Raw genomic sequence first — 26,887 nt, 5'->3', positions numbered from 1 at the left:
TCCAGCATCGGGGACACAGCTGAAGCCTCTGGCTGCTCTGGTGGTGATGGCCCACTGTTCTCTGAAGGCTATCACTACATCTTTTTTTTTTTTTTGACAGGCAGAGTGGACAGTGAGAGAGAGAGAAAGGTCTTCCTTTGCCGTTGGTTCACCCTCCAATGGCTGTTGCGGCCGGTGCGCTGCAGCCGGCGCACCGCACTGATCCGATGGCAGGAGCCAGGTGCTTCTCCTGGTCTCCCATGGGGTGCAGGGCCCAAGTACTTGGGCCATCCTCCACTACACTCCCTGGCCACAGCAGAGAGCTGGCCTGGAAGAGGGGCGACTGGGACTAGAACCCGGTGTGCCAGCGCAGCAAGGCGGAGGATTAGCCTATTGAGCCGTGGCGCCGGCCTATCAATACATCTTAAGGGTAGGTGGAAGCCCCCGCCTCAGCTGGAGCCTGGATGGGAGGGGCCTGTGGCCAGGATAACGGGAAACAAAAATCTCAAGGATGGATCCAGTCACTGCCATTTCCAAGCTCCTGCTCTGTGAATGAAGACAGACAACTCTCCAGGGAGCAAGTCCCCTGGGATGGTGAGTTCTACAGTCAACAGAGGCCTTAATGCTGGGGCTGGCACTGTGGTGTAGTGGGTAAAACCGCCATCTACTTTCCCACATGGGTGCTGGTTCCTGTCCCGGCTGCCCCACTTCGGATCCAGCTCCCTGCTAAAGCGGTGGAGGAAGGCCCATAGTGCTTTGACCCCTGCACCCACATGGGAGACCCAACCCGGAAGAAGCTCCAGGCTTTAGATTAGCCCAGCTCAGGCTGTTGTCAGCCATGTGGGGAGTGAACTAGCAGATGGAAGATCGCCCCCCACCCATTCCGTAACTGTGCTTTTCGAATAAATAAATCATTAAAGAAAGAGCTCTTAATGCCCAGAACCAGGAAACATGTGGAAGTCCTTCACCTGGAGCCGTGTGTGATGTGAGCAGTGACATGGATGGGGGCAGGCTGGAGAGGTGGGATCTGTTACTAGTCAGGCTTGCCCGGCCCTTCCTGACCCAGGAGTCATGGTCAGCAGGACAGGGTCCTTCCTCACTGGCTGGAGGGGCCAGGAGGCCCCTGAAGACACTGCAGCCCGGGTTGGGGAGCAGGGATCTGCTCATCACAGCCCAGGGGCCACTGTTCTGGCCATCGCTCTGCCTTCCAGAGCACCCCTCTCCTGCAGACCTTGGTTCCCATTTTGCCAACCTTACCTTGGGGGCTGGCTCTCTACTGACTGTAGAGCTTACAGAATTCCCCAACACAGTCACTCCGTGTCCTGGGCCTGTCCCACACACAGCCCCCGGAGCCTCAAGTGTTGCCAAATGCTGTATTTATTGGTGGGTTACACTGGAGTATAGTTTCTGAGCCAGAAAACAGACACACTCTGCTCCTCACAAAACCACTGAGTCACTAAGGCAGGCATACGACGGCCACCCGTGCTTGGTGGAGGCCAAGGAGTCATGGATGACGGGGGGTGGGCAAGGGGGTGGGCTGGCCCCCAAACAGGCCGTGCAGCGCCCCGGGGCAGGGGCGGGCCAGGAAGGCTGTGCTTGCTGGATGCAGAAGGGCTGCTGGGCCCTTTCGAGTTTCTCAAGTGCAGGAAGCCTGCCAGCTGTTGATGATTGCTGGCAGCCACGGCCCAGGCGTGGCCTCCAGATCCCAGGGCAAGATCTAGCCAGCATGAGTTGGGGGGTGGGGGGGATGAGGATGACAGAGCAAGCAACATGCCTGGGCCTTGGGTTAGGAGCTGCGCCCTTCCTGGCTGTGTGGCTCCTCCAGGAGGGGTTCTGAGCCCCTAGGCCTATCCACCTTCCGAGAAGCACAAGGAAGGTTGGCCCCAGGGACTCAGTAGATGCCTGAGACTGGCAAGGGGCTGCCTCAAAGCCGCAGGTCCTGTCCCTCCCCCTCCCTTCAGAATTACCTTAGGGTTCCCTGGAGAGCATGTGCTCCCATCACATGGCAGATCACCTGGCTGGCAAGAGCTTTACACAATCGTCAGGGATGTATCTAATGCATAAAGCAGGGCTGGGGGGTTGGGGGGAGTGAGGCTGTAGACACACGTGGGTGCACCTCACAGGGTGTGTGGGTGTGTGGGAGTCACCTCAGGTGGCCAAAGGCAGTGGCAGTGCTACTAAGGTGGGCTGCTCCCACCCTGGCCCATATCTCCTGAAAGGCAGCCCTGGTCTCCTGCACCAGGGACATGTGCCCAAACTGCTGGCTGCTCTGGCTGCCCCACCAGGGAGGGGCTGGAAAGCCACTCTCAGAAGAGATGCAGCTGGGAGCCCCTGGACCCATGCAATTCTTGCTAGGTGGGGCCCAAGTCACTGACAGCCCCTCCCAACCCTACAGGGTCCCAGGTTGACCCACGAGAGAGTGGGGAACAGTCCAGGCAGAGGCTGCAGGTGGCAGTGGGGCTGTTCCCAGTTGTTTGAGAGGGGAGCAGAGTAGGTGATCCCCCAAGGCAGCTGCTTCCTGAGGCTGACCCCTCCCCTCCCAGCTGTGATCCTGACCCACTCAGCAAGGCCAGCACTGCCTGGAGTCAGATCCCAGGCTCACAATCACTTTGTTAGCAACACAGCAGGGCAGGCAGGGTGGGCTGGGACTGGGGCAGTCTGTGTTGTGCTGCCCCGGCATCTCCCCTGCCGCACCCCAGGGACCCGGTACCCAGGTTCTCCACAGTTTCTGTCTCCTGGCCACAGCCCTCACTTGTTCTCTATGAGCATCTGCACCTTGTGGACGAGGTCTCGGGCGATCCGCAGTATCTCCTGGGCGTCGTGACGCTCAGCCCATTCTGGGGGAAACATGGATGACTGAAGGGTGGCCCAGAGAGAGGGCAGGAGGCTGGGAGGAGCCCTGTGGCTGACTAGTCTGTTTCCTCCTGGGGCAAGAACCCGCCAGCTCCGCCCAGGTCAGGAGCAGGGCCCCCACAGCCCTGCTGGGGGCAGTCAGGGTGGCTGGACCCACTCATACCGTTGAAGAACTTGATGATGTCAGTGAAGTCCATGTTGTTGTCGCGGATGATCTCTCGGTAGGCCTCCACCAGGGCCAGGGCGATGAACAGGACAAAGTGCTCTGAGGAGATGTGTCTGGCCGCCCAAATCACCTCCCACACAGCGAACACGTCCTCGTATAGCAGCTCTGGGGACGGGAAAGGGCTGGCGGTCCATCACCAGAGACAGCCACCGGGCCTCTGGGTGAGCCAGCTGGGGAGGCAGCACAGGGGCCAAAGCCCCAGATGACTCCATTTCACGCAGTCTGGTGCTAGACTGGAGTTCGTACCTCAGAGTAAGATCCCACCCTCCCCTTGGCTGCTGCCCTAGATGGGCTCCTGCAGACCTCAGGGCAGCTCCACCTTCCCCAGGCCTTACTTCTCGGAGCTCAGAGAAGACCTGCTTTGAAAGAACTCTGAAGACTGTTACGTGTCAGGGTGTGACCGTCACCCGACTGTACTTGGGAATCACCTAGGGAACTTAGAAGAACTCCCTGCCCAGGGCTCTGGCCGGTTCCCAAAGCCCCCAGGGAGTTCCCAAGTGCTGTTAGGATGGAACACCTGAGCCTCTGGGGAAGAGGTGTCTGCCACTGCCTCACGGTCTGACCTCTTCTTACCTCTCTTGAAATCCAGCAGAAACCAGCGATAACAGAAGTAGAAGTGGGTGTAGTCTCCATTCTGATGCATCAGCTCGAAGAGCTCTGAGTCCAGGATCTTAGATGGGGGAGAGGGAGAGCATGACTGGAAGCTGCTTCTCTGGCCTCCAACCCTCCAGGCCAGGAAGGTCAGCGTGGATGCTGCCCTGCACCCCACTGTCCCATAGCCCCACTCTCTCCCCGCAGGGGCCCAGTGCCCATGCTCAGCCTCCCCCAGGCTCTCGGGCTGTACTCCTTGTAGACGTAGAGGCTTCCAGGAATCTACACACCCTCACTCCTCGACTTGTGATAGTGAAAGCAATGGGTTCTTATTGCTTTTTAATAAAAGAAATGATGCTTTGCTATGAAGGTAAAGGTTCTGGAACCGTCCCCTGGCCTCCTGTGTGGAGCGATAAGCCCTGGGCTGCCCCACCTCATGCAGAGCTCACCTGGATAAGGGAGCGCATGTTGGCAAAGTGGGTGTCCATGGCGCCTCCGTTAGGGAAGTTCTGGCTCATCCTCTTCATGAGGTGGCTGAAGCAGCTGTAGGCCAGCTGATCTGAGAGGGGATCAGAGTTAGACCGGCAGGGCGGCAGACCACTGAGGACAGGGCTGGCTTCCATGCCCACCTTCCAGACCAGGCCGACTCTCCAGCTCATGTCCACCCAACCCCAGTAACATTCTGGGGACTCCCATGACCCCGTCCCTCACCATTGTCAAGGATGACCAGGAGAGGTGCCAGCAGATCACACATGCCCTGCACATAGCCCACGTCCAGGTGCTCCCACACGTAGCTGCAAGCAGGGACAGTTACTGCGGCCCTGCCCCAGGCCCTTGCCTTCAGGGACCCTACCCTGGGGAGATGGCTCTCGAGCAGCCTTCTGAGCAGGCCCCAAAGTCAGCCTTCCCATGACCCTGGAGCACTCGGTGTGGGTCCCACTCCGGGGCACACTGGGCAGCCCACGCCCCTGCCCCCAAGGCACTCAGGGAAAGAGACAAGAGGCCATTGAGGCTTGGAATATAGGGCAGAGGAAGGAAACCACATGAGGCTTCCTGGGAGTGTGGTCAAAGCTGGGATCTAAGAGACCCCTGAAAATGCAGGTGGTAGGGTGAGGGGCCACAGGAGGAAAGCATTCCAGACAGCAGGGGCCGAGTGCGAGCCAGGTCCAGGAGCGAGGAACATGGCACCTTCTAGACCTAACACTGCACACAGCAACTGACGGCAGCTGTGGTGGGGCTGGGGTCCCTGCCTCCCCCGAGCCCTGCCCCACAAAGGCACCTGCACATGATGTCTCTGAGCCTCTCGAGGTTTGGGGGTGTGAAGTACCAGTAGTTGCGGTCACATCTCTGCACATCCTTGTCTATGCGGTGCAGATTTAAGGCTACGGTGTCCAGTAATTCTATCTGGAAGAATGGAAGGCCCTCAGGGGTGAGACTTGCCAGCCTGTCCCATGTACTCAAAGACAGGCAACAAGACAGGGCACCCAGGGAAGCTGAGAACAGCGTCCTCTGGAGTTGTGCAGAGAAGAGCTCAGAGCTCTTCTCCAGGATAGTCAGAGCACCCCAACATCCACCCTGCCATGCCATCCCCAAGCTCTGGGACGTCAGAAGGACCTCTGGGGCCAGCTGGGAACAGTGCCCAGGGACTCTCCACATACAGTGTAGGCAGCAGCGCACACAGCCACCAGGTCCTCTCCTGCCTCCAGCTCGCTGGCCTGTGGATCCTTCTCCTGGCTGGGCTCTTGGGGCCTGGCAGTGTGAGCTGCAGGGACAGGCCCATCGGAGCCTTCCTCCACACCACCATCCTCTTCGAAGCCCACACTCTGCCCCTCGTCCAGGCTCGACTGGATGCCCGAGGCCACAGAGTAGTTGCGGGAGGACGGCAGCCCTGAGTCTGGAGAGTCGAACTCTACGGACTGCTGCTGCTCCACCGCGGCAGTGCCCGGGCTCCCTGCTCCTGGCTCTTGCTCCAGCTTTGGTGGAGAATCTTCCGGGCCCTGGGACCCTGGGGGCTCCAGGTCATCCACAGAGATAAACACCTGGTGGGGGTGAACAGATGCTGAGTCCTACCTGCACACCAGGACCTTCCTGCAGTCCCCGCCTCCTCCCTGGGTCAGAATGGAATCTGGATGGAGAATTTTCCTCACTCCCCCTCCTCCCACTCATGGCCTCTAACACAGCTACCTAGGCGCCAGGCTGGCTTCTGACCCAGGCACCCAGGAGAGAAATAAGGCTCTGAAGACCCCATCTTCAGCCCTGCCCTGTCCCTGCTGTGGCTGCTGCAAGGAAGGAGGGGGACCAGAGGCCTGGACACTGGATGCTAGCTTGAGCCAATCTGCAACCCACAAATGAAGTCATGAGACCAGCAGAGCTTCCTTAGTGGCTTGGTATGGCTGCTGGTCCAGAGGTTTTAGGAAAAACAAATTTCTTATTTCCGGAACTGAATGCTCAGCAAGACAAAAGCTTCCATAGCAAGTATCTGCTCGGTCACATCAGCCTTCAGCTGATGTGGGGTAAGAAATGAAAGGAAACATCCTCTACGGAGGGGACAGTCTGCTAAGGAGGGGTCAGAGGCAAACAGACTCTTCTTCTACCTGGACTAGGACGGGAAGGGTACTGAGAGTGCTTCTCATTCTGGGAAAGAAGCAAGATATACGGAATAAGGCCACAGTCTGGAGGCACTTGAGAGCCAGCAAGGAAGTCTGGGAGCTGGGGCAGGCTTGGGTTGTCACAGAACCCAACCCAGACAGAAGGAGAACATATTCATGAATAGGGAATTAAGAACAAAGCACGGACACACCCTCAGCCCTGAGGAACCAAACACAGCTCTCAGTCCACACTCATCTCAAGCCTCTAAGGCTCCACCGAAAGCAGACAGTCCACTTAATATAGAGCCATAGTGTAACAAGAAAAAACACCACAGTGAAGAAACCAAATATCTCCAACATGCCAAACAAATGCAAAAATCGAGGTAACAAGAACAAGGAAGACACTATGACGCCCCCAAATGAAAAAGACACCCCAATGCAAGATTATGAAGATGATGAGATAGAAATGCAAGAAGCGGATCTCAAAAAATTGATAAGAACATTAAGAAGTTCTCAAAAACAAATTCTTGAACTACAGAAATCCTTCATGGACAAGATAGAAAATCTCTCTCGTGAAAGTGAAATATTAAGGAGGAATCAAAATGAAATGAAACAATTAGTGGAACAAGAAACTCTGATAGTGACGAGAAATCATAATGAAATGAAGAATTCAATAGATCAAATGACAAACACATTAGAGAGCCTTAAAAACAGAATGGGCGAAGCAGAAGAGAGAATATCGGACTTAGAAGGCAGAGAACAGGAAAGGAAGCAGGCAAACCAAAGAAAAGAAGAAGAAATCAGAAATCTAAAAAATATTGTCGGGAATCTACAGGATACTATTAAAAAAACCAACATTCGGGTTCTAGGAGTTCCTGAAGGCATGGAGAGGGAGAAAGGATTAGAAGGCATTTTCAGTGACATACTAGCAGAAAATTTCCCAGGTTTGGAGAAGGACAGAGGCATCTTAGTACAGGAAGCTTATAGAACCCCTAATAAACATGACCAAAAGAGATCCTCACCACGACATGTTGTAATCAAACTCACCACAGTGACTCTTAGACCTATCAGAACTATCAATTGTGAGCTGAAATTGATCACTTGGACTAGTGCGATGGCATTGGTACATGCCAACTTGATGGGATTGTGTTGGAATCCCCTGGCACATTTCTAACTCCGCCATTTGCGGCCAGTCCGATTGAGCATGTTCCAAATTGTTCATCTCCTCCCTCTCTTTTTCCACTCTTAGATTTAACAGGGATCACTTTTCAGTTAAAATTTAAACACCTAAGAATAATTGTGTGTTAATTACTGAGTTCAACCAATAGTACTAGAACAACAACAACAACAACAAATACTAAAAAGGATAAAGTATTACATTGTACATCTAAAGTCAGGACAGGAGCTGATCAGTTCATTGTTGCTTATAGTGTCCATTTCACTTAACAGGTTTCCCCTTTGGCGCTCAGTTGTCACCGATCAGGGAAAACAAATGATATTTTTCTCTTTGGGACTGGCTTAATTCACTCAGCATGATGTTTTCCAGATTGCTCCATCTTGTTGCAAATGACTGGGTTTCGTTGTTTCTTACTGCTGTATAGTATTCTATGGAGTACATGTCCCATAATTTCTTTATCCAGTCTACTGTTGATGGGCATTTGGGTTGGTTCCAGGTCTTAGCTATTGTGAATTGAGCTGCAATAAACATTAATGTGCAGATGGCTTTTTTATTTGCCAAATTAATTTCCTTTGGGTAAATTCCAAGGAGTGGAATGGCTGGGTTGTATGGTAGGGTTATGTTCAGGTTTCTGAGGAATCTCCAGACTGACTTCCATAGTGGCTTAACCAGTTTGCATTCCCACCAACAGTGGGTTAGTGTCCCTTTTTCCCCACATCCTCTCCAGCATCTGTTGTTGGTCGATTTCTTAATGTGAGCCATTCTAACCGGGGTGAGATGGAACCTCATTGTGGTTTTGATTTGCATTTCTCTGATTGCTAGTGATTTTGAACATTTTTTCATGTGTCTGTTGGCCATTTGGATTTCCTCTTTCGAAAAATGTCTATTGAGGTCCTTGGCCCATCTCTTAAGTGGGTTGTTTGTTTTGTTGTTGTGGATTTTCTTGATTTCTTTGTAGATTCTGGTTATCAATCCTTTATCTGTAGTATAGTTTGCGAATATTTTTTCCCATTCTGTTGGTTGCCTCTTCACTTTCCTGACTGTTTCTTTTGAAGTACAGAAACTTCTCAATTTGATGCAATCCCAAATGTTAATTTTGGTTTTGACTGCCTGTGCTGTTGGAGTATTTTCCAGGAAGTCTTTGCCTGTGCCTATATCTTGCAGGGTTTCTCCAATGCTCTCTAATAATTTGATGGTTTCGGGTCGTAGATTTAAGTCTTTAATCCATGTTGAGTGAATTTTTGTGTAAGGTGATAGGTATGGGTCTTGCTTCAAGCTTCTGCACGTGGAAATCCAATTTTCCCAGCACCATTTATTGAATAGACTGTCCTTATTCCAGGGATTAGATTTGGATCTTTGGTCAAATATAAGTTGGCTGTAGATGTTTGGATTGATTTCTGGTGTTTCTATTCTGTTCCATTGGTCTATCCATCTGTTTCTGTACCAGTACCATGCTGTTTTGATAACAACTGCCCTATAGTATGTCCTAAAATCAGGTATTGTGATGCCTCCGGCTTTGTTTTTGTTGTACAGGATTCCTTTGGCTATTCGAGGTCTTCTGTGTCTCCATATGAATTTCAGCATCATTTTTTCCAGATCTGAGAAGAAGGTCTTCGGGATCTTGATGGGTATTGCATTGAATGTATAAATTGCTTTTGGGAGGATGATATTGATTCTTCCAATCCATGAGCATGGAAGATTTCTCCATTTTTTGGTATCCTCTTCTATTTCTTTCTGTAAGGTTTTGTAGTTTTCATCGTAGAGATCTTTAACGTCTTTGGTTAAGTTTATTCCAAGGTATTTGATTGTTTTTGTAGCTATTGTGAATGGGATTGATTTTAGAAGTTCTTCCTCAGCCGTGGCATTGCCTGTGTATACAAAGGCTGTTGATTTTTGTGCATTGATTTTATATCCTGCTACTTTGCCAAACTCTTCGATGAGTTCCAGCAGTCTCTTAGTAGAGTTCTTTGGGTCCCCTAAATAAAGAATCATATCATCTGCAAAGAGGGATAGTTTGAGTTCGTCCTTCCCGATTTGTATCCCTTTAATTTCTTTTTCTTGCCTAATAGCTCTGGCCAAAACTTCCAGAACTATATCGAATAGCAGTGGTGAGAGAGGGCATCCCTGTCTGGTACCAGATTTCAGTGGAAATGCTTCCAACTTTTCCCCATTCAATAGGATGTTGGCCGTGGGTTTTTCATATATTGCTTTGATTGTATTAAGGAATGTTCCTTCCATACCCAGTTTGCTTAGAGTTTTCATCATGAAAGGGTGTTGTATTTTATCAAATGCTTTCTCTGCGTCTATTGAGAGAATCATATGGTTTTTCTTCTGCAGTCTGTTAATGTAGTGTATTACGTTGATTGTTTTGCGAATGTTGAACCATCCCTGCATACCGGGGATGAATCCCACTTGGTCTGGGTGGATGATCTTTCTGATGTGTTGTTGCAATCTATTGGCCAGAATTTTATTGAGGATTTTTGCATCTATGTTCATCAGGGATATTGGTCTGTAATTCTCTTTCAATGTTGCGTCTCTTTCTGGCTTAGGAATTAAGGTGATGCTGGCTTCATAGAAAGAATTTGGGAGGATTCCCTCTTTTTCGATTGCTCTGAATAGTTTGAGAAGAATTGGAGTTAGTTCTTCTCTAAATGTCTGGTAGAACTCAGCAGTGAATCCATCTGGCCCCCCACAAACAAGACAAGTATCTGCTAATACTAACTGATAGAATCAAAAAGGGAGAGAAAGATCCAACATGGGAAGTGGGATACACAGCAGACTCATAGGATGGCAGATGTCCTAAACAACACTCTGGCCTCAGAATCAGCCCTCAAGGCATTCAGATCTGGCTGAAGAGCCCATGAGAGTATAGCAGGCATGGAAAGCCAAGATATCATGGAAAAAAAAAAAAAAGACCTAAATGAATGATCTCTGTGAGTGAGATCCCAGTGGAAAGAACAGGGCCATCAAAGAAGGAGGTACCCTTCTCCGAAGGGAGGAGAGAACTTCCACTTTGACTATGACCCTATCGGAATAAGATCAAAGTCAGCGAACTCTAAAGGCTTCCATAGCCCTGGCAACTCATGACTAGAGCCTAGGGAGATTACTGACGCCATGAACAGGAGTGTCAAATTGTTAAATCAGCAACAGGAGTCACTGTGTACTTACACCCCATGTGGGATCTGTCCCTAATGTGTCGTCTAAAGCGAAGTGATGCTATAACTAGTACTGAAACAGTATTTTTATACTTTGTGTTTCTGTGTGGGCACAAACTGATGAGGTCTTTACTAATTATATACTGAATTGATCTTCTGTATATAAAGAGAATTGGAAATGAAAAAAAAAAAAAACAACCTGGTGTTAAAATGGAAATGGCATAGAAAATTAATTAATTTGAAAAAAAAATTATGTAGGATCTCTGTCTTTAATGTGCTGTACATTGCTATTTAATGCTATAATTAGTAATCCAATGGTAGTTTTTTCACTTTGTGTTGCTATATGGGCAAAATGTTGAAATCTTTACCTAATATATACTAAACTGATCTTCTGTATACAAAGAGAATTGAAAATGAATCTTTACATGAATGGAAGGGGAAAGGGAGCGGGAAGGGGGAGGATTGCGGGCGGGAGGGAAGTTATGGGAGGGGGGAAGCCATTGTAACCCATGGGCTATACTTTGGAAATTTATATTCATTAAATAAAAGTTAAAAAAAAATTCTTAAAAAAAATAAACAATAAACAATAATAAAAATAATAAAAATTAAAAAAAAAAAAAACAAACTCACCACAGTGAAACACAAAGAAAAGATCCTAAAATGTGCAAGAGAGAAACGTCAGATAACTCTTAGAGGATCTCCAATTAGACTCACAGCAGACTTCTCATCAGAAACCCTACAAGCTAGAAGGGAATGGCGAGACATAGCCCAGGTACTAAGAGAGAAAAACTGCCAGCCCAGAATATTATATCCTGCAAAGCTCTCATTTGTGAATGAAGGTGAAATTAAGACTTTTCATAGCAAACAGAAACTGAAAGAATTTGTTGCCACTCATCCTGCCCTGCAAAAGATGCTTAAAGATGTCTTACACACAGAAACACAGAAACATGGTCACCAATATGAAAGAAGGTAAAGGAAGGAAACCTCACAGCAAAAGATCACAGGAAGCTCAATTTCTCTTTGACATAGAATTAAACTCTGATGCTCTGTTAAAGCAATGTGTTAAAGTAATCTATTATGTTCTCTTGATGTCTGTTAAATTCTAATTGTTCAAAAACAGCTGAATTTTTATTAAGAGCTATGGGTTATGTAAATATGTGCTTATTTTCAAAGATTTGAATAATCACCTTGTAACAAGATCAAATTTGGTCTATGAGTTTATAATTTTAAACATGGCGACTTAAAGTCTTTTGCCATCCACAGTTATATATGATGTGCTGCTCATAAAACTAAAGCGTTGTTGGTTCTGTGTGTAGCTGTCCTCCTATAGGTTCCTATGGACTTTTTCCAGCCACTTCCATTGTATTCAGTACTTTGGGATGGCTCTGTAAACAGATGAAGCCAATAATGTATTAACAGTACCAACTGAGAGAAAGTATGGTTAACTGAGGTTACTAAAAAAGCAATTCAAATCAATTGGCAATCTACAAAAAGAGTTAAAGATTTTAAAAGCTATTATTAAAAATGCTATATTGGTCTATTATGCTATGTTATATGTGTGTACATATTGTATGTCCACATGGGGAAATTTTATTAAGAGTTTTATTTTAAATGGCTTATAGATAAGATTGTCCATAAATTTAAGCTGCTAAAATCAATCAAAGATACATTTTAATTTGTGTGACCTGAATCTGTGTATCATATGTTTTAAACTTGTTGGTAGAAAGAAACTAAAAACATTTTATATGGTTGTGCTTAAGTTTACTGGTTAAACAAACTACACCATGTTAGATATTTAAGAGGTGTTTTCAAATACATGATTCTTAAAATTTATAGAAGGCATTGGACCTTCTGGTAAATGTTTTCTTAAGTTGTTATCTAATGGTTGAAACGGTTTGCTAAGTATTCATGTGATATTGCTATTGTCAGCAAGCGATCTAGGACTTGCTCCCTCATTTCTCTATTCTAAGCCCAACTTCTTCTTTCATTTCTCTATTCTCTTCAAGGTAGGAAACTAATTCTATTATGAAGGAATCTGTAGGACGCACAATTTAATCTTTAGACCTTATATAAGAGATGGCTAACATTTTTCTGTAATAGCATAGCCAAAATAAGAACTTAAATAATAATCTCATAGCTAGATTCACTTCGCCATCAGCAAAGTATACAGTAAGTAGAAAAAACCTCCCTTTCAGACCAAAGGGAAAGAAAGTTTTAAAGTGAGAATATAATTTTCCTCATGGGCATTGTCTACCTTAGAAAAACTACTACAGAACATGCCTGTGACTATAGACTTGTAGTTCAGGCCACCGAAGATTAGAGATGGGACAAGGGCACTCCCTTGACTTGCATCCTCTGGTCTGCTTTAACAAAAACCAGGAGGAAAAGAAAGCTCGGCATCAGAAGCAATGGGTGGCAGGCCTATTAATGGCTGATCTGTACAGTGATCTGCCCTCAAGGAGACCCAACAGGCCAGTCCACTGCAGTGGCTTTCAATGTGGTAAGCCTGGCCTTCAGCAGAAGTCAGCTTGTGAAGAGCCCTGGCAGCTCTGCCAAGAGTTGGATCACTGGAAATGGACCTGCCCTGGAGTCGAAGGATGCCCAGGTCAGAGCCACAGATCTTATTGGCTCTAAGCTGAAAAGCCCTTCACTCAGCCCAGCTTCCAAAGTGACCACTGCAGCTGAGGGTGTGGTCAAGTAGGGTCAGCAACATTGCAGGCAGAACTGTAAATTTCTTGTTAGAGATGCCCCCTGCCTTTACCTGGCCAGCTCTCCTCCCAGCCCAGCCAAGTCATGAAAGTCAACAGAGTGCCTTCCCCTAGGAGGTTCACACCTCCCTTAGGATATACCCCATGTGAAGAGATAGATAGGTCTGGGCCTCTTAACTTACAAAGCCTAAAGCCCACCAGATTATTATCAAGCCCCTTCTATCAGGTTCTATTTGCCTCTCAATCAGAAAACTTAATTGTAGCTTAGACAGCACCTTTCTTAGCTCCTCTAATAATGACTCTGTCCTTTGTTCTAGACCCTGTCTAGCGTACTCGGGCCTCATTCCTTCGTAATCATAACCTCTACTCTACCACCAATGGCTCTACTCCCAACCTGTGTGTACTGATGGTCCTCTTCCCCACTTAATGCTGTATAATTGTTCAAACCTGGTTAATGCCACTGTTAGGATCATTGGTTACTATCCTCACTCTGTCTTTTATGACCTTGTCTAAATATGATCAGAGTCGGCAAACTTGGAAGGCTTCCATAGCCTTGGCAACTCATGACGACAGCCTAGGGTGGTTACTGGCGCCATAAACTAGAGTGTCAATTTGTTGGGTCAACAACAGGAGCCACTGTGCACTTGCTCCTCATGTGGGATCTCTGTCCTTAATGTGCTGTACATTGTGATTTGATGCTATAACTAGTATTCAAACAGTATGTTTCACTTTGTGTGTCTATGTGAGTGCAAACTGTTGAAACCTTTATACTAAATTGATCTTCTGTATATAAAGAGAATTGAAAATGAATCTTGATGCAAATGGAAGGGGAGAGGGAGCAGGAGAGGGGAGGGTTGCGGGTGGGAGGGAAGTTATGGGAGGGGGAAGCCACTGTAATCCATAAGCTGTACACTGGAAATTTATATTCATTAAATAAAAGTTAAAAAAAAATAAAAAAAAAAAAAGAACAAAGCACATGGAAAAGAAGAGTACGCATTGCTACTCATAATACTTCTATAAGTCTTGGTCCAACTTATGTTTTCTCTTATTACTAAAGGTACAGTAAAGTGACAAGAATACACATTATCTAAAGAGAGAATTTTGAAGAAAATACACAAATTAGCAAACAGGATGTCCTTAAAAATGGGACTAGAGGCCAAGGTGACACCATGAAGGATCCCCCATCCACAATGCGAACCAGCACCGCACAGTCGGTTCTGTACAGCTAAGGAGACCCAGGGGGCCACCGACATGCCCCCTTGCTTTCTGACAGTCTCGGTGAAGCCTCTACAATCAGAGGCTTTGAAAGCATAGCAGGGAAACTGAGACCAAGGTTCAAGGAAGGAAGGCATCCCTAAATCCCAATAAACCCATCTTTCCCTGCTAGTTTGTTAAAACAGAACACAATGCACTATCTTATTTTATTCCTACAACACCCAGGGAGTTAATAAATTTTTCAGTTGAAGGAATTTATATATAGACACTAAGCTTTCCTCCCAGGGCTCTACTGCCAGTCAGTGTCAGAAGCTGGGCTGGTTACAAAATGCTGTGGTCCAGGCCGGCGCCGTGGCTCAACAGGCTAATCCTCCGCCTTGCGGCGCCGGCACACCGGGTTCTAGTCCCGGTTGGGGCACCGATCCTGTCCCGGTTGCCCCTCTTCCAGGCCAGCTCTCTGCTGTGGCCAGGGAGTGCAGTGGAGGATGGCCCAAGTGTTTGGGCTCTGCACCCCAGGGGAGACCAGGATAAGCACCTGGCTCCTGCCATCAGAACAGCGCGGTGTGCCGGCCGCAGCGCGCTACCGCGGCAGCCATTGGAGGGTGAACCAACGGCAAAAGGAAGACCTTTCTCTCTGTCTCTCTCTCTCACTGTCCACTCTGCCTGCCAAAAATACAAAAAAAAAAAAAAAAAAACAAAAAACAAACAAACAAAAAAAACCAAAATGCTGTGGTCCCCACGGAACCCCACCCCCAGGCCCCAGCTGGCTCACATCGTTGCTGATGGTGGAATCCCGGTGGAGGAGGCGTTGCACGTGGCTGTCGACGCTGCTGCCCGAGGAGAACTTGGCGAGCGTGGTGGGGTGAGCCTCCCTCTCCCGCTGCCTCACCGCCGCCTCACAGGCCTTCCACTCCGCCAGCACCTGCTGGTACCTTGCTGCCACCACTGCGTCCACCTACACTCAAACCACAGTGTAACCATGGGGGATGGGCGCACTGGGCCCTCCTCTTCAGGGGCTGGGCAGGCACTGGACCTCCGGCTCTCAGTCTCAGAGGCTGGGCTGCAGGGGGGGCAGGTGGCAGGGTAGGGCCAGGGAGAAGACCTTGGGGCTGCTTTACTAACATCTTCCTTCCAGCTAGGAAGGGCCGGCTGAGCCTTCTGAGGCCTCCTCCCTGTGTTCCCTTGGCCCAGCTGCCCAGCTCCCAAGCCCATGGGAACAGCAGCCCCTTACCTGCTCCATCTCCTTCTTGCTCATGCCAAACTTGTAGTGGCCAAGCAGGAAGGGCCAGACGTCTTTGCGGATCTCATGCTCCACGCCTCCGTAGTAAACTTGCCGCAGCAGCTCCAGCTCCTTGTAATTCTGAGGGGCCCAGCAGGTGAAGGCTGTGCAGCCCCTCAGCCCCTCTAGCCCAGGTGGGTGTCCCCATCCCACGGAGAGCTGGGGCCCAGGAGGGTGCTTTTGCCCCTCTGCTGGAGCCCAGGGAAACCCTGCTTGGGGCAGCCACGTCCTCCTGTGCCCTAGATGAGATCCAGTCCCCCCTCCTCCCTCCCAGGGTCGAAGGAGCCTAGACAAACATAAAGATGACACTTCCAGCCCAGACCTTCAGGGTGGATCCACACACTCAGCTACATAATGACCCAGGTAACCCCCCAGTCACCCACCTTGGCCTGGAACCCCAGTCCCAAATGCCCACTCGGTCTACAAGTTTCTCCCAGACCTCTCCTTGCTTCCAGCTCTGGCCCCCTGACTGGCCTCTTGGCCAGAGAGCCCCAGAGTTCACACCTTTTTGTCCTTCTGATACTTGCTCCACACGTCCTTGGTGAGGCCTCCTGAGGCCCCGGGGGGCCGGTCAGGTGGGATGATGTTGTGATGTACCAGCGCTGACAGGTGGGTCCGTACTGTGGACAGGTGGCGGCAGTAGGCCAGCCCTGCAGTGGGACAGCCAGGAGGCTGTGACTGAGGCACCTCCCCGTGGCTAGCCCCTCACAGCCCCACCCCACTGCACACTCACAGCCGTAGAAGGCCCGGGACACAATCTGCCTCTTCATGCTCTCACACAGTAGCCGGAGGGGCAACCTGTGGGAACAATGTGTCTCAGAGGGAAGGGGCCGTGGCCCGTCTGCTGGGAGGAGGACATCCCTGTGGGGGCAGGGAAAGGGAAGACCAATGGGGCAGGAGGACCCTCAACCCAGAAACCATCAGTAGGAACCTACTGTCTTTGCCAGCCACTCTGGGCAGAGTTGCTGGGGGCCCACTCTGGTCCCCAACTACCCAGGAACCTTGGGCAACTGATTTTACATGAATGAATCTTGTTTTCCTCATGTGAAAATCGCAGAGTGCCAGAGGATCATCAGGAGTGACAGGGCAACAATGAAGAGGGAGGTGAAGGAGAGCTCCCGGCCAATGGCGGCCACTCACACACACTGCTCCCAGCCCACGGCAGCTGCCCAGATGTCTGGGGCGTGTTCTCAGACATACAGCCTGACAGCAGCATCATTCCACATTGTACCCCTACATGCCAGGCACAACCCTGGGCATTCACGTGGTTACAACTCATTCAGTCCTTAGGAGCACCTTCGAAAGCAGGTAATATGATCCCCATTTTACAGGTGAGGAAACAGGTTCAGAAATGAACCTAGAGGCTCAAAGAGACTCAGTAACTTGCCAGAGTCATGTGGGTAGCAGTGGTGGAATTTGAGACCAAGTCTGTCCAACTCCAGAGGCCACCCTGTCATGCAAGTGACACAGCCTCTGAGGACAGATGGGCACACACGAACGAACATGGCAGGGAAGGCTGGTGTCCCAGCACTGCTCACTCACCGGTCAGGGACACAACGACAGTGGCAGGGGGCTGTGCATGGGGAGCTGCTGCAGGAGCAGGAAAGGCAGGAGCTGTGGCTGCACAGGGGCTCCAGGTGCCAGGGTGGCAGGCTGGGCCCAAAGCCCTGCATCTCGATCATGTCACCAGCATCTAGGGGCAGGAAGGGGGCTGAGGTCAGGCCCAGCAGGTCTGGTCCCCCAGGCACCCTGCAGCATGCCCACCTCCGTGCCCAGAGCTGCAGCATGAAGCCACTTGCTAGTGGACAATCACAAGGATGGTGCCTGCCTGGTCCAAAGCCCAGAGAAGGAAACGGTGGGGAGGGGGAGCCTCCCCTGAGCCTGGAGAGGGTTGGCAAGGTGTCTCTGCATCTGACAAAATACCTGGACTGACTTGTGGATGAATGTGTCTGTCTGTCTCTGCCTCACCACCAGAAAACACTTGCTTTTCTAGAAGAAGGGAAAGAAAGAGAGGGAACAGCAAAAGCCAGATCTGCCCAAGGGGTGACCACCTCTCTTGCTGTTCCATGATTCAGCCTGGGCCTCATGGGCAAGCGCTGAGATGTTCAGGAAGGTGCTCAGGATGCTTCCAACTCTGGAGCCTCCCCTCCAGGGGAGGGCCACCTGGGCCACAGGCCTCGCTTGTCTGAGGGCTTCTAGATCTGTGGCCAGTGGTAAATAGGAACACTGCTCTCTACCCAGGCCAGGCACCCCTGCTGGCAGTTTGTCTGATTCCCCGTTCTTGCCTTGTCTAACTGCATTTGGCTTGGTGGTCTCCTGGAAACAGGGAACTGAAAGGGCAGAATTCCCAGGGCTGCCAGGCTGCTCTGGGCATGCGGGTGGTAGCCAGGCACAGCCTCCAATCGCCAGTCACAGAACATGCCCAGGTGCAGCCTCTGGAGACGGCTCCTGGGGCATCTATACCTCCTGCAGACACAGCCTTCCCTGCCAGCCCCACTGGCTGAATCTGAACTCAAGACTCTTGAGAGTTTCCAGAGCCTGAGGGGAAGCTGGTATGGCCAATGAGCCACAAGGATGAGCAGAGTGAGGGCATAAAGTGAGAGGGACTGGGAGTGACGCCAGGAGGGAGAGAACAGAGTGAAGAGTGAAGAACAGGAGGAAGAGCTGTGTGTGCTGCTGTGTGCTGAGGCCTCTCAGCAGTGCTTCTCTCAGAGAATCCGGTGTGCCCTGGCCTGTCGCAGTCTGGCCTGGTTTGGGTAGGAGCCAGGCTCTGGCCTGGGTGTGCCTTAGTGGACGGGCTTGACTGAACCCCCGTTAATCTCAGCAGGGGTTGCCCTGCCTTGGCCCCAGGGCCCTCTTTCCAAACCCTTGGCCGGAGTTTTCGTAGATGTCTGGCCCTTCAGCTCCACCAGGAGGCAAATTAAGGGAACATATTTGGTGAGGGGGGGCTGCGGCTCTGGGAGCGAGGGACAACAAGCCATGCCCGAGACTCAGGGAATCAGAGAGGGAAGGGACAAGTGCAGGTGGGGTGAGGTGGGGCAGGAGCTGAGTCCTGCAGCAGGCAGGAAAGAGGCCAGTCTTGGGAAGAGCTGGGGTGGGAGTAGGCCCAGCCAGGCAGGCAGCAGGCAGCAGGCGGGCAGGCAGGAAGGGCAACAGGTGCAGGGAGTGGGCACAAAGGGATACAAGCTCATGCCCGAAAGCAGGGCCCAACCAAGGCCGATCTCCTGGGTCAATGCTCTTCACCTTAATTCTCCAGGAAGGAGCTGAACCTGCCAGCACTGAACACTGCATCTCTCTGAGTTAGCCCAGTGCAACAGCTGGAGCTCTGGAGTGCCTGGGTGAGGGGCAGCAGCTGGATGGGGTCTGCCGGGTCAGCTTGGACTCTGACTCTCCCCTCTGAGCATGAGGACAAACAGCCAGGGTGGGTGAACCCCACAGCCCCTAAGACTCCGAGTGAAAGGTGCCTGGCCTGGAGCAGAATTAGAGTGAACAGCATCTCTGCTCTGAGGGAGAGGAAGCAGGAAAGAAGGGGGAGGAGAAGGAGGGAAGGGAGATCTGGACACCCGCCACTTGATTCACATGCACAAGTCAAGCATGTTGCAGGCCTGAAAAGCAACGGCTAGCAGAACGGCCTCCACAGTGTTGTCATTATGGACTGGAGCGGAGGTGGTGGCTCCTGACCCCAGCACCCATGGATTTGGCTCTCTTGCCCCCTCTGCTTCCTCAAGAGCTGGGGGCTGCGGGGCTGCATACTCTGTTGGTTTAGCCCCTGAGTTCCCCGAGAGGATGCCCAGACAAGCCTTGAGGCCTTTAGGCCCCATGGGCCTGGAAGTTTCTCCGATCCCACAGGCTTCAGCCCTAAAACTAGTCAGGGATAGGCTTTCTATTGCCAAATCTGCCAAGACAAGAGTTCTGCTGGGATCCGCCAGTCTGACTAGCAGTTCATGGGGTAAGAAGGTGCTCTGTGTCTCACTGTCCAGAGTTCAACCTTCCCACATTACTCAAATAAATAAATAGTTAGCTTGTGAATAAGCATCAGCCCCAAGTCCAGGTTTACAAGAAACCATATGGCAGGCATGTGTGCAGGCAATACCCCAAAAAGTAGGGCCTGGCCTATAGACTTGTATTGGAAAGGCTGGAAGGGAGGGCAGGCCTGGAGATGGGGCAGGTGGCAGAAGGGCTGGCTGAGGGTGTGCTGGGCGTGTCCCAGGCCATGGGGCTGGCTGTTCAAGGGTACAGAGACTGATTACTAGCTTCACAGCTGAGTTAAGGAGCTAAGCTCCTTGGCAGAACTTAGTGGAAGCAAGGGGAAATGTGATATAGTCTGTGGTAGCCTCCACAGGGGCAGGGAAAGAGAAGATATTGATTCTGTAGCATGGATTGGGTGGGGGAAGGGCTAGATCCCTAATCTCCAAGAGAGCTGGCCTCAGCCTCATCCCATGCAACCTTTCCTTGTGAACCCTATCTGGGTCTTACAGGTCCCCTGGCTTGATAGAGCTCCCAAATGAAGAGGCTCCCTCTCTGCCAACCCACCTTTGTGCCAAGAACAATGGGTGGTGACAGAGGAACGCTGAGGGTCAGTGGGCACTGGGCTGTGACATTTCTAAAGAAGGAGAACTCTGCAATAGTGGACTTTGAGGTCCACGAGGTAGGGACAGGCCTGTCTTTTATCTCTGGCACAGCCCCAGGCACACACGAGGAGACAGCTTTGGGATGGCGAGATACTTGCTCAAAACCCTCATCCGTGCACCAGGGACACACCTGCGCCTGTGCTCCCTCCTGGACACCATCCTGCAGGTATTTCTAGATTTCACACTAAGCTACCAGGCCATGCCTGCTGGGAAAACAACCCTGTAATCTCTTCCTTGGCGGTCCCCAATCTCACTTGACCCACAGGACTCAACACCTGTCCAGTCTCTACCCCTGCCCTAGAAAGGGACTGGCACCTCAGTCCTATTTCCTTTCAGTAGGGAGTCAGAAGCACAGGGCCTGTCTTTCTAATTAGCAGTAAGAAACAGACCACTATCTGGCGATGGCCAGCATGACTCCCAGGAAGAGGAATGGGCTCAGAGAGCCATGTAGGGTGCCCCCCCCAAGAAGGAGTCAGGTAACCAGACCTTCCCGTCGGTGGCTCCTCTTCCCTCTCAGGCATGAAGCCACTCCTTACAGCCCACAGCTCCTCCCTGTGGTGTCCCCTCTGCTTGCTGGTACCTGTCTGCCCTCTTCTCACCCTCCCTGACAATCCTGCTGATGGAAGGGAACTGCCCTGGGTGCAAGTCCCCTAATGCCAACACTGCCGTTGGAGCCCGGGCGGTGGGTGGCAGGTGGTCCCAGGGGTGGGATGGAGGACGAGGTGGGTCAGGGGGAGGGGAAGGATAAAAACCTTTCATCGGATTGGGAGCTGTGAGGTTCCGCGAGCAGATCATTGAGAGCATCGCGTGGAGTTTATCCTCCTCTTCCTCATCATCGTCCACCGAGGCCGCGCGGCTGGCCGCTAGGTGGTGGTAGTTAATAGTGACTGCTCAAAGAGAAGAGCAAGAGAGGCAGAGGCATGAGGACCCTAGTCCCTGAGCAGGAGGGACCAGACTCCCTCCGTAAGGTAAGTGGAATGAAGCGGGGAATCACCTTGAACCTGCAGGGGAGACAAGGGGGGTGAGGAGAGGCCCTCAGAGCTCTTTCACTGGTTTACTGGGAGAGCACAGAAGCAGGTGGGTGGCTGCAGCCCGCTTCCAAGCTCCGTTCTTTGGAGGAGACCCTCTCTGGGAAGAACAGAAGAGAGAGACTGAGGAGGGGGATGTGAAAGATGGGCCTGGCGCTCAGGAGCTCACCAGCCCTGGCAGACAGATCCTGCTCACTCTTCAGCTGCCGTCATGGTCAGGCTGGACCAAACCTGAAGATTACCCCTAAATCCTTCTTTTCAGGCTGTCAGTTCAACCTGCTCCCCCGAGGGTTTTCCAGAGCTGTCCTCGAGGAGCCTGAGCTTTGGCTCCACGGTGCGCTGGCTGGCTCTCTGGGGAGGTGGTCCTTGCCAGGACGAGAATCGGGAAATGCCAAGGATTGAAGAAGGGAAGCAGGGACTGAATAATTGAAACCGAGCAACAGCTGGTGATAAAACACTAGGTTTGCAAACACGTTCTGGCACAAGATGTGTCTTCTTGCCAGGCACATCTGAGAGGGGGGCGAGAATCCCCACACCCTGTGCCCCCCAAGCCTGCTGGGATGGTGTGTGCTGTGGCTCTCTGTGGGTTGTTGGGGTCACCTGCCCACTGATGCAGAAACAACTTGTTGACGACTCTTTGGCACCAGTTAGGAAATTTAGGGAGCAGGTGGGCGGGCTGGCAATAAATGCTTTGGGCTGGCAAATTCCCTGACCTTATCTACAAGATAAGCAAGCCTGGTCTAGAGAAAACTGACCACAAAAGGAACTTTGGGGGTGGCAGACACGCACCGACAGACTCTTGGGGCCCAGGGGTTTGTGTCCAGGATAGGGCTTGACCCACGAGGGCTAAGCCACTTCAGGCCCCCCAGCTTCCAAAGTCCCCTGGGCAGTTCCAAACCTCACCCTCTTCGGATGCGAGCCCCTAATTCAGCGACAGTTTTCCTCGCTGGCAGCTGGTCTGAGGAGGGCTCTGACTGTGGAGCAGTCAGTGAACAATGTGCACCATCCAAAAAGAAGCACTGGCCCCACACCCAGGCCACCGTGTAGGGGTCGGGCGGCAGGCCGACGAGGAGCAGATAGCTCTCCACCTTCTATGTCTAGTCCCACATTCACACTCTGGGGCAGGGCATGAGAGGATGACTAAGAGTCTTGTACGTGACTCCTGGGTCTGCTGGGGCAAGAGTATGGGGATGAGGAGCAGGACGGCTGGGCAGAAGAGGGGCAACTTTTCACAGGAGTGGTCCGAGGGTCACGGGATGGACCTCTTGTCTCGGCCTGGCCTGTCTGCCACCCCTGTGGGGCGATGCTGTGCTCCCCCACCTCCCTGAGCAGCTTTCCTCCTCCCCAGAGGAAGCCTGGGACACTCACTGTGCTCATGCCTGTGCCCAGGGTAGATGATCCGGAACACGTAGTCTGTGGCCCGCCCCACGCCCAGCTCCTCCGCCTCTATAGACCGCATGCTGCTGCGTTTCCGTAGCTTGGGGAACACCTTCCCCTGCGGAGGGTGAGGGGTGGTCAGCCTGGCCAGGGCAAAGTCCCATTCAGAATCCCCTCCAAGAACTCCTCACGGAGGAAGGAAGGGGAAGACCCACTCCGCTCAGTCTGGGCCCCAGAGCCTCCCATGCCCTGAGGTACCTTGCCCTGCTGGGTCCACAGCGGGGGCTCCAGCTGTCCTCGAGGCAGCAGCCCATTCTCCAGGCAGGACAGAAAGGACAGCAGGTGTCCTCCCTGTGGGAAGTGCAGCGGCGGCCTCTGGATGCCGTCCTGGCTCACCAGCACAAGAGTGCCACCATTCTCTGGAGGGTGACATGGGGAAATGGGGCAGGGGTCCTCCTTGAGAGCTCCCCAGCCATCACCATGGCCATATCAACCAGGCCTGTGGGCTGGGGAGGAGGCTAGTCAGGCTGGAGCAGGACCTGGGAGCCTTACTGATAGGGAAGTGAGAGGACAAGAAGTTCAACAGACCCCATGCAAGTGCACAGTGGGGAAGAGGTCAACTCTGCCTTTCCCCCTGGTGCCCAGGACAAGCCAGGCTTACTTTGCTGGTGACAGTGGATGCAGACGATCTGACTGAAGGGCACCACCAGGGCATAGTCCCAGTAAACACTAGAAAGGAACCACGTGGTGTCATAAGGCCTGCCATCCTACCTTCCTTGTCCCCTGGCTCTAATACCCTTTGAAGCCATCCTGCAGATAGGATGACCATTGCTGAGATGTGACTTTAGCCAGCCTTGTCCCTTTGACCCCTGCGCTGCCTCATGGCACTGAATCTTTCAGTCTCAGTCACCTAGAGCTTGGCTCAGGCAAGCCTCTTCACGCCCAGGCTTGGCGCTGGCTTAGAGAGCTTGGGCTCTCTGATGCTGCAGCCACATGTGGAGGAAGGCCTGCCCCCTGGAGTTGGCTAGATCTCTCCACCCCACTGCCTCCTTCCCTGGCTCCTGGGAGCAAGTCCCAAAGCCCCTACCTCTTTTCCAGCTCGGAGTCCCCCAGAGTCCCGTTCATGAGCTGGTTGGGGGTCCACTTCAGAGTTAGGCTCTCAGCTGACTGGTGCAGGGAGAGATAGCCAGGGACAGCCTCCATGTCCTCCTTCTATAGGGAGCCACATACCAGAAGACAGAGACGACGAGGGGCAGATAGGCTCTCAGGGAATGCTATGGGAACAGCCCCAGGTGGGAGCAGGGAAAGTCATGCCTGTCACAAGGGCTGGGCAGAAGCAAAGAACAGGGACCACATGGCAGACCTGGGCACCTCCTCTCCCTGGCTGGCCTGGTGCCACTGGCTCTATTCCATCAGACTCCTAGATGCCAGATACATCTTGGGCCAGCCACACCCAAGCTGGGCACACTCCCTGCCTGCTGGCTGCCATTCCTACCCCTGGATGGCCTAGGTTCTCAGTTAGCCAGAGCAGATGCCATCCATAGTCCTGTCAGCCCGAGGCTGGGCATGAGTCAAATGAAACAGTGCAGTGAGGGGTGGGGTGGGTTCTTTCCCCCTGTTCTTTGGCCAAGCTCCTTAGAAAAGGAATGACCATGGCTAAAGGCTGCCAGTTCTAGGAGCTGCAGGAGCGGGAGACTGAGAGGAAGGGGTGGTGGCACTGAGCCTTCCTACCGGCTGCACCAGCACATTGTTCTTGCCGTAGAGCAGCCGTGTTCTTGAGTTCTGGTGCAGAGACTCCACATACTCCCGTGCACAGGCAGCCAGCCTGTCTTCCGACGCGCTGCCGCTTGAGTGCCGCTTCCGGATCTGTATGAGAGCCATGGCTCAGCCGCTAGCCTGGGGAAATCCCACTTGGGGCTGGAGAACCCTCAGGCTTCTCTGCTGACCATCTCTAGCTGACCCAACACCAGGGTCTGCCCTGCCCCGTGTGCTCTGCTATTGTCTGTGCTCCAGCCATGGGCCAGCGGGGCTCCCAGCATTTACATAAGTGCTAGTGTGGGCAGAAGACTCTCCTGGGGTGTCCAGTGCCTTGGGATATGTCTGAGGCCCATCCTGTCTGGACACCAGATTCCTCTCCCCATAGGCCCATGGGCACAGACTGGATGATTATGGGGTGGGGACAGGGACACCTACCCCGAGAGCTGGGCGCTTTGCAGGAGAGTCCTGGCGACTGGGGGGACCCCGGATACGGTGCCTCTGGACCAGCTCATCAGCAGAGGGGTCGGTCCAGTAGTGATCGGCTGTCTTGAGCTTTGTGTATTCCAAAGCACAGGGTCCCACTGTGGAGACAGGAATGGCCAGCTTAGTGGGGCTCCGTTGGCACCTGTCCCTCGGCCCAGTGGCCAAGCACAGGCCTCTGGTCTCAGACTCACCTAGAAGAGAGGCCAGGATCGGGCCAAATACAGGGTCTGCCAGTAATGCCTCCTTCTCGTAGTACTTGCTGCCAGGAGAGACAGATCGGGTGACTGCCAGGGCTCCTGCACTCATTCCAGGATGGTCAAGCTCAGCAGGCAGGGACATCCCCACCAAGAAATGATCTACAAGGACTGAGCTAAATTATGAGGTGCCTGGTGTGGTCTGTGCTTCAGAGGCTAAAAGGGGAGATAGAGGCAGGCCTACAGGCTGTCAGAGACAGCCAGGTATCCTGAGAGGTGGGGCTGGAGGGCTGTTGAGGAGGTGGGCTGAGGAAGAGGCTGCTGTGGGATGGAGCAGTCACCTGCAGTTTTCCGCCAGATACTGTACAACCCTGTCCAGAACTTTCTCGATGAGCGCGGTGCGTACCCATATGTGTTTCAAGGCCTGTGAGCTGAGGGCTGGGGCCTTCCCGCTGGCCGAGCCCTGTCTCCGCAGGGCCTCTTGGCTGTTTCCTGAGGGTTTCCTGAAAAGAAGGGAGAACTTCAGGAGTGACACTGGGTGTGGGCCCTGGTGCCACTACACAGGAGTCCTAAAGACTGACTAGGGTAGCGAGCTGAAGGAGGGCTACAGATGTGCCTAGAAGAGGCCAAGCTCTGCCCTCAGGCCAACCCTTTACCCAAAGATCCCGATGCAAGAAACAGGCGCTGGGAGCCAAGCTCCAGGCGGGTCATCCTTGGTAGCAGTAAATGGCAAATGGAAAGAGCAGAAGGGAGGTCCCAGGGCTCACCTGCCCTCCACTTGTTGTTGCAGCTCCAGTACCTTGTGGCAAATCTCCCCAACCACTGGGCACGTCTTCCCCACCTTGGTGAACAGGGCCGCCATCTTGTCACTGCGCAGGAAGCCAGCAGCACGGCGTCTCAGCTGATGCAGGAGGCAAGCCTCCACTGCACCTGGGCCACGGAGGAAAACAGTAGTACCTGAGCCTGGGCAAGAGCAGGTAAACAGACAAACACTCTCCTCTTTCCCACACCTGTGGACAGGTGGAGGCAAGGGAAACACTGACCCAGGCCATGACTAGGGGCAGGCCAAGGAGACAGACATTTCCCACCCCCCCTTCCCTTCCCTCTGCCTCTGCCCAGCATGGACCTGAGAGCTTTGAGGTGCGTGCCTCCTGTATACAGCAAAGCCACCACGAGCTGTGAGGACCAAAGCTGTCCAGTACCCCTACTAGCTCAGCCTGAGTGGCTTCACCCCTGACCCCAAGGGCAAGAAGGGACAGCACCTATAGGACAGGGGACACAGGGGGCACATGGTCCAGCAGCCAGCCTGGAAAGTGTGGTGACATGGTTGTTAAGGAATGGGGTTCTGGAGGAGCTAAAATATTGATGAGGCCACTGCAGAGATCAAACCCAACAGCGGCCCCTGGATTATTGATGGACCTGGGAGCCAAGAGGGAGAGATTTCTCTTTTCCTTGCTGGGCGGGCTTCCCTTCATTCATTCATGTTTTTAGGGGCTAGGCTTAACTTCTCCATCTGGATCCTGCTTACCACAGAAAGACCCCTCAGGATGGAAAGAAGAGTTTGGTGCAGGAAGGCAGAAAATTGGCCTGGACGGTTGCTAAAAATATCTGTGTGGGGAGAGGTGGGACTTGGCACTGCTGAGGC

General features: G+C 52.3%; 1 protein-coding gene across 2 annotated transcripts in view; it reads right to left on the bottom strand.

The window, feature by feature from the left end:
• Window positions 1-1,345: 1,345 nt before the first annotated feature.
• The window catches only part of SGSM2 (small G protein signaling modulator 2), a 43,562-nt gene continuing 18,020 nt past the window's right edge, over window positions 1,346-26,887 (bottom strand). The window contains exons 3-24 of one of the 2 annotated variants that reach the window (XM_062175707.1): window positions 26,010-26,172; window positions 25,584-25,745; window positions 25,240-25,307; window positions 25,001-25,146; window positions 24,539-24,673; window positions 23,895-24,019; window positions 23,469-23,536; window positions 23,066-23,226; window positions 22,799-22,925; window positions 21,155-21,289; window positions 17,314-17,464; window positions 16,505-16,569; window positions 16,276-16,421; window positions 15,724-15,852; window positions 15,265-15,447; window positions 5,308-5,688; window positions 4,929-5,053; window positions 4,361-4,443; window positions 4,099-4,208; window positions 3,632-3,728; window positions 2,996-3,163; window positions 1,346-2,816 (exon numbers count right to left, since the gene is read on the bottom strand). In XM_062175707.1, the coding sequence (XP_062031691.1) occupies window positions 2,728-2,816; window positions 2,996-3,163; window positions 3,632-3,728; window positions 4,099-4,208; window positions 4,361-4,443; window positions 4,929-5,053; window positions 5,308-5,688; window positions 15,265-15,447; window positions 15,724-15,852; window positions 16,276-16,421; window positions 16,505-16,569; window positions 17,314-17,464; window positions 21,155-21,289; window positions 22,799-22,925; window positions 23,066-23,226; window positions 23,469-23,536; window positions 23,895-24,019; window positions 24,539-24,673; window positions 25,001-25,146; window positions 25,240-25,307; window positions 25,584-25,745; window positions 26,010-26,172 (3,017 nt within the window). In that variant the 3' untranslated portion in view covers window positions 1,346-2,727. The remainder of the gene's footprint in view (window positions 2,817-2,995; window positions 3,164-3,631; window positions 3,729-4,098; window positions 4,209-4,360; window positions 4,444-4,928; window positions 5,054-5,307; window positions 5,689-15,264; window positions 15,448-15,723; window positions 15,853-16,275; window positions 16,422-16,504; window positions 16,570-17,313; window positions 17,465-21,154; window positions 21,290-22,798; window positions 22,926-23,065; window positions 23,227-23,468; window positions 23,537-23,894; window positions 24,020-24,538; window positions 24,674-25,000; window positions 25,147-25,239; window positions 25,308-25,583; window positions 25,746-26,009; window positions 26,173-26,887) is intronic. The other variant, XM_062175709.1, reaches the window with a different exon arrangement.

Source organism: Lepus europaeus, chromosome 18 (genome assembly GCF_033115175.1).
Source record: "Lepus europaeus isolate LE1 chromosome 18, mLepTim1.pri, whole genome shotgun sequence".
Lineage (NCBI taxonomy): Eukaryota > Metazoa > Chordata > Mammalia > Lagomorpha > Leporidae > Lepus > Lepus europaeus.
This window is presented reverse-complemented; position numbering and strand designations above follow the sequence as displayed.